The sequence below is a fragment of the Mytilus californianus genome, unplaced genomic scaffold (genome assembly GCF_021869535.1).
Source record: "Mytilus californianus isolate M0D057914Y unplaced genomic scaffold, xbMytCali1.0.p SCAF_12, whole genome shotgun sequence".
NCBI classification, from domain to species: Eukaryota; Metazoa; Mollusca; class Bivalvia; order Mytilida; family Mytilidae; genus Mytilus; species Mytilus californianus.
In genome coordinates, this window is record NW_026262604.1 from 7,461,134 (window position 1) to 7,471,516 (window position 10,383).

The 10,383-nt window shown below is 33.2% G+C and overlaps 1 protein-coding gene across 2 annotated transcripts; it reads left to right on the plus strand.

The window, feature by feature from the left end:
• The first annotated feature begins 2,791 nt into the window (after window positions 1-2,791).
• On the plus strand, window positions 2,792-9,753 carry LOC127721300 (zinc finger protein 45-like). 2 transcript variants are annotated; one of them, XM_052228034.1, is made up of 2 exons: window positions 2,792-2,885; window positions 8,365-9,753. In XM_052228034.1, exon 2 carries the CDS (start codon window positions 8,537-8,539, stop codon window positions 9,461-9,463), a length of 927 nt encoding a protein of 308 aa, XP_052083994.1. In that variant the 5' UTR covers window positions 2,792-2,885; window positions 8,365-8,536; the 3' UTR covers window positions 9,464-9,753. The 2 variants fall into 2 exon arrangements, with proteins under 2 accessions (XP_052083994.1, XP_052083995.1); XM_052228035.1 differs by lacking the exon at window positions 2,792-2,885 and adding an exon at window positions 3,246-3,322.
• The last annotated feature ends 630 nt before the right edge of the window (window positions 9,754-10,383 follow it).

Here is a 10,383-nt window from a genome sequence, read left to right on the forward strand (position 1 = left end):
AATCTTTATATGCGTATGAAAGGGTGTTGTCATCTGCATAATTATAGAGTTCACTTTTATGAATAAAATAGTAAATGTCATTTAAAAAGATATTAAATAATGTTGGCCCTAATATCGACCCTTGTGGCACCCCTTTAAACATTGTTTGCCAGTAGCTTGAATTAGTACCTACTTTAACACACTGTTTTCTATTAGTTAAATAGCTTTCCAAAAGTTTAAGAGAAGAAGCGGAGACACCATAGGATTTTAATTTTAGTAGGAGGAGGTCATGCGATAGGCATTCAAAAGCCTTGGACACATCCATTAATATATCTGCTACATATTTGTTCTGATCTAAAGCCTTTTTCCAATCTTCAATTATTTTTAATAAAGCGGTTTGGCATCCGTATCCTTTTCGAAAAGGTGACAGAAATATATGGAAAAATTAATTAAAATATTCCACAAGTTGATTTTTTATAGACATCTCAAAAAATTTTGAAATCATGGGCAATATACTTACAGGTCTATAGTTTCCTTTATCTATAGTGTTTGATTTTTTATGCAGAGGTATTACTTGTGCTTCTTTTAATTTATCTGGGAAAACAGCTGATTTAAATGATTTATTTATTAATTTAGAAATTGGATTGGATAGTTCAAATTCAGATAATTTTAATATTTTTGAAGAGATTCCATCTTTTCCTGTTGACTTTTTAATGTTAATTTTATTACAAACTCAGAATTTACTGGGCTAAAACATAGTTCTTTTTTTTCTTGTTTGTTTTCTTTTATAACTTTAATACTGGGATGGTGTTCATCGATGATAGTATCTTTTGAGCCGATATCTTTGGCAACATTTATAAAAAAAGTTATTAAATAATTCAGCAACTTCATTTTGATTATTAATTATTTTATTGTCTTCACATAGTATTAGATTTTTGAAAAATGTGAACCTTTGTTAGTTAAGAAGGGCTTGATTGTTGGCCAAAAATCTTTGCTGTTAGGTCATCCTACACATCTTTTCAGAATCCATGAAATAATTTCTGGTGGATTTCTTTTTAATTTTATTAACCAAATTTCTTTGTTTTCAATATGTTTCCAATTTGTTTTAGTTTCATAATTTTGATATTTGTTATATGCCATTCTTTTTTTTATATATTTCCCTTCGTAAAGTTTGATGAATAGGGCTGGTTTGTTGATGGCTTTCTTTTTTTTCATTGGTATATGTTTGTCTATAACCTCCATGAAATTTGTCTCAAATGTGTCATAAGCTGTATTAACATCTGCTGATTCTTCTATCATAGCAGTTAAGTTTTTTCCATTTAAATCTGTCAAAAAATGTTCCTGATCAAAGTGTTTGAAACTTCTGTAATTTATGAAAACCTTTATTTATTTTTGGTAGTTTGCCCTTAATTTGAGTGGAAATAATGTTATGTACATCACTCAAACCACAGTTGAAATTTAAAATGTTTTGACAATAAGTTGTTTGGTTTGTAAGAATACCATCATTTAAGGTAGCAGGGGCATGTTATGCGAAACAAGTTGGTTTATTTACCAAATTTGTGAAATCAAAAATATCACAGATATCATGTAGGGGGTACATTTTTGCTGGGAGAGCAGGTTATAATTTAAGTCATCTAGTAGAAGAACATTATTTCCCGTCAATTTATCCCTTTCTGCACCCATTGTATAAAAAAAATTTAATCAACGTGTGGTTCGTTTGATCTCAGTTCTTCATTGGTTAAAATCCGATTATGACGTCGAATTTTCTTGCTTTCCTCTGAATTTCCTATTGTGACGGCATGAAAAAAGGCGACCATGCCTGATGACGTCACATAGAAAGAACACATCTTTTTGCAGATCATTCAAAAAGAAGGAATAAATTTGCCTGCATATTGTTTGAAAATCATTAGAGAAACAGATTCCACCACCAAATCTCGTGTAATACGATATTTATCCACTCTCGACAGTTAAATTTTAAACATTTAAAACGCTCGGCGAGCCTCGCGTTTTAAATTTGAAATTTTAACTGTCTCGAGTGGATAAATATCGTATCACACACGATGCAGTGGTAGAATCTATATATAATCATAAATGGTTGATAATTTATGACATGTACATATAAACTCATTTTTAAAATTATCATCTTTTATTGTAGGAGGTCTATAAAGTCCTGCAATTAACCATTTTCTATTATTAATATGCATTTCTACCATAATTGATTCAGTAAATTTAAGTTCATATTTTTCTTTTCTGTCGCATGCTATGTCAGATCTAACATACATAACAAGTCCACCACCATGAGATGTTCGGTCTTTCCTCCAGCAGCCAGTTGTACGAACGTGTCATTAGTCTAATGACTCATTAAGTCTTCATTAGTCTAATGCATCATAAAGGCTTAATGAAGACTTAATGACCCATTAGGCTAATGCCACGTTCGTACAACCGGCTGCAGAAGTGGTAATCATCGAACTTAAATAGAGCGTCTGGAAAAGAGTTTTCTATTTTTGTTTCTGCTACAATCAGCATATCTACGGTGTTTTTACATAGAAGTTCTTTAATGGGACAGAATTTGTACCTTAGTTAATCTTAACCGAGTTGACATCCCTATTTTTTATATCATTTGACTATGTTTTATTTGAATGTTATACATTTGTAAATAAATTCATTGAAATTGTTGAGTTATATTTGATGTGTGTCTCTATTCTGTCAAAAGCTGATATCAGGTATCCTGTGGATCGAATAGGGACGAAGTACTAGCCACGACACGTCCCGAGAGGTGTCGACACCGACCTCCTCCTGTTACAAAACTTCAGTTATCTCCCTGTGTCAGGCTGCGGTAATGTTGTTATCAAGCTGTAAAACTTACATGACTTATTTTTGTTTTTGGTTCAAGAAACGTTAAACTTGTAAGTAGACGATGCTCATTGATATTTGATGCCAGTTTGTAGTTCTAACCGAATTGCAAAACAAAAGAACTTTATAAAACACTACATTAGATATGTACCCTTTTGTTGCTCCAATGCTAACCATGATTTTTTTTTTAAATCCACAGCCTTTCCCCTTGTACTCCTATATTTGACAATACGGTGCTAAATAGATAGAGGATTATAGCATGCAGTGCTAGCAATGATTTTCATAAAACAAGTATATATATATAAAGATATTGGTTAAAACAAGTAAAAAAAATGTATCAAAACGTATGCTTATCAAGTACACCTTCTTGGGTGCGCTCGACTTTAGTGGCCCAGCACGAGTTTTTTGTTCTGTTTTTTTTTTTTTTTTTTGTGAAGGTTGTTTATGACTTTTTGTAGACATTTAACGCTAGCACATCATTGACAAACAAGTGAGTAATCTATGTTTACACTTTTATAACGAAAATGTCTCTAATAAAATCTGTGGATTTTTTGCAAAAATCTTGGCTTTATTTGACACCAAATCCCCGTTTTCCATTATATACAATGAAATATTTAACAGTATTGCTTTGAACAATGTTTCCCTTTGGTATATGTACAAAATGGCACTTCACTTTTTATTATACAGGTATTTTTATGTTGTTACACTTTGAAAATTTCGTATTACAAAGGCCAGGGCTGATATGCATAAAACCACTTAAGTTTAAGATACATGTATCCAATCGTAGTACTAATTTATCGTAGGACATGTGGATAAATCCGTCCGTTCGGAAAAATCTTAAGGTTCATGTGGACCCTTTGGTTAAAATGGCTGCATTTTCACCTCAAAATTTACTCTGTGTACAGACAGACCTGTGTATCTGGAAAAGTTTTAAGGCATAGCATGCCCTAGATAAATAAAATTCAAATATAATCTATGTTTGAGAAAATTAGAAAAATAACAGGATTTTGCCGTGCACTTTTTTTCATTCCTCCAGAAGGTGCCAAAATAAACTAAGTTGGGAAAGAGGTTTGAGAACTTCCCCACAGGTAATAATTGAAGTGAACTGTATTGATTGAAATGGACAATAGGTGGACAATAGATACGTGACAATAATTGGTGTTTCAAACTGTGTACCTGAGTGGACCATATCAAGTGAAACTCAACTGTTTGTTAATTTTATCATCTTCTGCAGGGACGAAAAAAAGTGCACTGCAAAATTCAGTTAAGTTTTAAATTTTCTAAAACATACAATGCATTTGAATTTTATTTATCTAGGGCATGCTATGCCTTAAAATTTTTCCAGATACACAGGTTTGTCTGTACACAGAGTAGATTTTGAAGTGAAAACACAGCCATTTTAGCTATAGGGTCCACATGAACCTTAACTTAAGTAGGTTTATGCATATCTGCCTTGATCCTGATCCTGATCCTATAAGGTCAAAACTACTTAATCTGGTGCTCTAATTTGTCTAAGTAATATATCGCTGTACTTTGGCCTACAGAAGGGTACATCAACCATGAAACAGTACTTTAATTATTATTATAAGTAATTAAAGTAAAATATTAGAATTTACAAAGAAAATCGTTAAACACTCTCTGACTGAAGCAATCATTCGTTGCCATAAACGATTAATATCGTATCTATCTGAACAATATATATATTGATAGAATGTGGTTTTTATTATAAATAAGGATACATGGTGAAGAAATGTATCTATGGAACGCCCAACTACCGTATATCGGGAATTTTTTTGCGTGTGTTTATTTTTCGCTTTGTTCGCGGCAGCTAAAGAAACGCGAAAATTTAACCCCACGTAAATTTCCCTGTTAATTCCAAGATTTGTCGTTTTGTAAGCGTTTCATACATGTATACAATGTATATATATATTCATTATACTGTTAACTATCGAGTATACAATAAATTGATATGTAAGCCCATTTTCATCCTAAAAATAATTACATTATATATAAAGTCAGTCTTTTATATTGATCAACAGATACAAGAATGTGCATATTTAATTAGGATGTCTGTTTTTTTAATAATTAAATTGGCTAATAATACAGGATGTACCTTTTGACAACACAGCAATCAGTGACATGTTCATAAATGTCAATTAACGACATCTATAATTGATTGTTGTCATAATTCGAACTCCGAATTTTGTTTATTTTCAATTTAGTTTGTAGAATTTGTATTTATTTGTAATCGATTATTTGTCAGTTGATTAATTTTATGTTGTTTACATCTTAAATAACGATACAATACGGTGATTTTTTTTCGCGTGTATTTTCCCATTTAATAGCAAAAATTATACAATCGTCATATTGAAAATTTAACCTGCCCATTTTGTCATCAAATCGCGAAAAAAGTCGACACGAAAAAAACTCGATATACGGTAAAATATAGGAAGCAAGATAACTAGTCCCAATACCAAATCACGGTCAGACACCCCTGACCAACTCACCCCACTCTTGTTTACTAACTCGCCCCACTTTTGAAAAGGAATTAAATCCCGCTAATTTTGTACCTGCCAACCCGCACCAGTAACGAAAAGAAGTCATATCCCGCTAAATATAGGACCAACAACTCGCCCCACTTATGAAATAGAGTAAAATCCCAATGATTTTAAGCCTACAACTTGCCCCACTTATGAAAAGTAGTTTAATACAGAGGAATAAAAATCGGATTTAATCTACACAATCGCCCCAACTGTAATGCTAAAATAACAACAGACAAAAAAAAAACACTTTTAATATTAGAAAAGAAAAGAAGTAAAAAAGCCAAATTGCCTTTCTAAGGTTTTCTAAATCATTTTTCCCTTCCTCAATTCGTGCATGGAATTTATTGCCGTTAGATATTAGATCCATTCAATTATCTTCAAATTTTAAAAATACAATCCGGCGGAATGACATTTAATTTTTGGTACCTAAATATTACCGTATTGGAAATTGGATAGAAAACATATTGCACAGTGGCGGATCCAGGGGGGGGGGGGGGGGTTCCTGGGGTTGGAACCCCCCTTTTTTTGACGATCAATGCATTTGAATAGGGACATATAGTTGGAACCCCCCCCCCCCCCTTTATCCTGGGGTTAGAACCCCCCCCCCCCCCCTTTTATAAATGGCTGGATCCGCCCCTGTTGCATACATAATTACGACACAGATGTAGTCCCTTAAAAGCTGATTTATACAGAGTTAATTTAGTAAATGACCCAAGTTGTACTTGTGGATGTCCATTAGAAGATTCAATTCATTTTTTCTTAGAATTTCAAATAAATTTTAGAAATCAGCTCTTTGAAAATATCCAACACTTAGTTGCTTTTTCCATAGAACATGTTTTATTTGGAACAGACGAAATTAGTGTTGAACAAAACACAATTCGTTTCAGGAATATCTATAGTTTAATATAAACAAGTCTAATATATATATATATATATATACAACACACAAAACGATTCTTTGATTAATATGTATCTTTAAAGAGGCATTTAGCTGTCAAAGTCATGTTCACCGATTTGACTCAAATTCTCATATTTGATTTATATCATACTAAAACGTATATCCAAATTAAGTCTGAAATAAACAATTAAAGGGGCACTAGGTACGAGATATATAAAAAAAATATACTATACGATTTTTTTTATTCAATCATTAATGAAAGTGAAATAGTGAAATAATATATCGCTTTTAGCAGCCAGTATGGTTCAATTTTGTCAAAATAAGCTAAGAAACTTTGAGGATGAATTATTCACTTTCAAGTGAATAATTCGACCCAGGGGTTAAAAAATCCACTAGCCCGACGCCCGGGACATGAGTATTTACGCCTCGGGCAATCAAAATGTTTACCCAATATGCCCGACGGACTAGTAACAAAAAATTTTTGGCGTTTCCAAAATAGAAAGTGGAAAATCCCTTCATCCTATTCTATCTTAGCCAATCAGATTCAATTACGTCATCCGGGATTCCAAGAATTTGAACTAGTTTGTACAGGTCCTGTTGTACACATCATCGCTAGCCAAGGTTTACGATCCACTTCCCTCCTCTCCACCCTTGGCAGATTAAGCCAACATTTGTGATAACAATGTTGCGCCATCTATCGGTAGATTAAAGTCACGCCCATTCTTATACATTATTCTTGACCAATGGTAGCACTTGAACTCTTCAATTTGGAGGTAAAACACGGTAGCGTCTAGATTCTACACACTTGGTAAAGCAGGAAACGAAAATATACGTTGACATTATTGACATAATGTTTTTTTTTTGTGGATCGAATCAGTCAATGAAATGATTAACCTTTGTTTCATTTTCAATGTTGACATTCTTTTCCTTTTAATGACTGAACACGCATAAATACATGCGAAACCAATCTCTAGCTACGGGGTTAAACTGAAGGTCACATAAAAACGGATTCAATGAGGTCGAATTATTCACTTGCAAGTGAATAATTCAGCAGCAATGTTTCTTATCTTATTTTGACAAAATTGAACTTAACTGGCTGCTATAAGCGAATTTTTGTTTCACTATTTTACTTTCATTAATGAATAAAAAAAAAATCGGCTAATCTCGTATGACTCCTCTTCTCTCCATCTATCCCGTTAGATGGAGGTACTGAATCGGACGAGTTGGCATGTCTTTAATTAAAAATACAGCGGGATAATCTATTTTTAATTATTGGCGGGAAACGACAGAATTGAATTCAATGGGATATGAGGCCTTTTAATTATTGGGAAAAATGGCAGGTTTAAATTCAGTTGGATATGAGGCCTTTTAATTATTGGGGAAAACGGCAGGTTTAAATTCAGTGAGATATGAGGCCTTTATCCATCGGATTAATATTAAACTACTTTTCAAATGTGGGCCTAAATTTAGCGGGATTTAATCATTTTGTCATAGGTGGGATGCTTTGGAAAACCTTTATTCATCCGAATGAAACTACTTTTTCAACAGTCATGATAGTTAGTCGAGTTGGTCGGCCTAAAATTAACGGGATTAAAGTACATTTTATAAGTGGGGCGATTTGGAAGGGTCAAATTCAGCGGGATTTGACTCTTTTTCATGAGTAGGGCGAATTGGTAGGCCAAAATTCAGCGGAATTTAATTCTTTTCTCATAATTGGGGCGAGTTGGTAGACGTTTATTAATCGGGATTAAAGCAAATGTATGCCACTATTATAGCATATAGCCTTCAATAATGAGCAAAACCCATACCGTAGCTTTAAAACAGACCTGATATGAAAAATGTGAAACAATTAAAAAAAAAAAAAACCTAAACGGTCAGAGTGATGATATCAATCAATAAACGGCAACCAAATACAAGGTTCTGACTTGGGACAGGCATATATACAGTGTGCTGTTCAAAAAATGAAATATTAACGGGACAAAAAATCGTCTCTTTTGTCGTGAAGTTTTGTATTATTTTTCCAGTGTGTGAAATATAAATATCAAAATCTAAAAACAAATGTTATTATACTAGTTAATTTCTCTTTTTAAGAGTCCAGATCCACTCAGAGAAAAAAAGGTCAAGAAAGTACAGAAACCAATAAATTGTCGGACCACAAAAACTCAGATAGAATTGGTATTACGTCCCTTGATCGAAATACAGTTCAGTTTTAATTGGAACACATTAGTTTTCATGCTGGAGGAAACTGTCAAACCTGTATAGAATGGATGATAAACCTAATGAATGTGATATATGTGGTAAAGGGTTTAGACATAGTTCAAATTTGCAGAGACACATGAGAATACACACTGGTGATAAACCTAATATATGTGATATATGTGGTAGAATGTTCAGTCAGAGTTCAATCTTACAGAGACACATGATAACACACACTGGTGATACACCTCATAAATGTGATATATGTGGTAAAGGGTTTAGTCCTAGTTCAAACTTAAAGAGACACATGAGAACACACACTGGTGATAAACCTCATAAATGTGAAATATGTCCTAAAGGGTTTAGTCATAGTTCAGATTTGCAGAGACACATGATAATACACACTGGTGATAAACCTTATAAATGTGATATATGTGCTAAAGAGTTTATTTATAGTTCAAGTTTACAGAAACACATGAGAATACACACCGGTGATAAACCTGATAAATGTGTTACATATGGTAAAGGATTTAGTCAGACTGGACCCTTACATAGACACATGAGAACATACACTGGAGATAAACCATATGAATGTGATATATGTGCTAAAGGTTTTATTTATAGTTCAAGTTTACAGAGTCATATGAGAATACACACTGGTGATAAACCTTATAAATGTGATATATGTGGTGAAGGATTTACTCAGACTGGAACCTTACAGAGACACATGAGAACACACACTGGTGATAAACCTTATAAATGTGATATATGTGGTAAAGGGTTTAGTCTTGGTTCAAATTTACATAGACACATGAGAACTCATACCGGTGATAAACCTTATAAATGTGTTAAATGTGGTAAAAGATTTAGCCAAACTGGAGACTTACAGAGACACATGAGAACTCATACTGGAGAACGTTATAATTGTAATGAATGTGGTAGAAGGTTTACTTACAGTAGTTCTTGTCGCAGACACATGAGAACGCATACCTGAGAACAACCTTAAAAATGTGATATATATGTGGCAGAAGATATACTGACAACAGTTCTTATCATAAACACCTGAAAATACATACTGGAGATAAATCGCATAATTGTGATATATGTGATAGAGTTTCTTCAGAATCAGCAATTGCAGGCACACATGAGAACACACACCCATGATGAACCTTATAAACTATATGTTTGTGCGACAGCTTACAGTCGCAGTTGTAGCTTTAAAACATACATTAAAATACACACTGGAGATCGTCCATACAAATGTGATGTATAAGAGAAGCTTAAGTCATATTGGTAATTTCCAGGGACACATGAGAACACACACGGGTGATTCACCTTATAAATGTGATGTATGTGATAACAGTTTTAGTCAATTTGGTTACTTACTGACATAAACGAAAACACATAGGGATACAACCTATGAACATGATGAATGTGGTTTACAAACTGTTGATTCACCTTATTAAATGTGGTGTATGTGATAAAGTTTTAGTCAACTTGGTTACTTACTAACATACACGAGAACACATAAGGATACAACCTATGAACATGATAAATGTGGTTACCTTATTAAATGTGGTTTATGTGGTTAAAGATTAAGTGAGTTTGGTAACTAGCCTGGATATATGAGTGGTCGTGAATACCTTATTAAATGTGTGATATATAAGTCAAATTAGGTTTGTTGAAATATACTTTTTCACGTTTTTGGTCTTTTGGAAAATGTTGTTTGTGCTGTATTCAGACCCCTCTAACAAGAAATTTGTTTTGCATGCACACGTATAAAAATTGCGGTTTTTATCCAACGCAATCATAGGGTTGAACGTTGTTTTCAATTTAGACTTGTTGATATTTTTTCGTTTGGGCTTGTATTATATTTGCCTTCGGGTTTATATGATCCGTTCATCCTATTTTGAC

Excerpts from the sequence above, each read along its gene's own strand:
- LOC127721300 (XM_052228034.1), top strand. The coding sequence starts at position 8,537 with ATGGATGATAAACCTAATGAATGTGATATATGTGGTAAAGGGTTTAGA.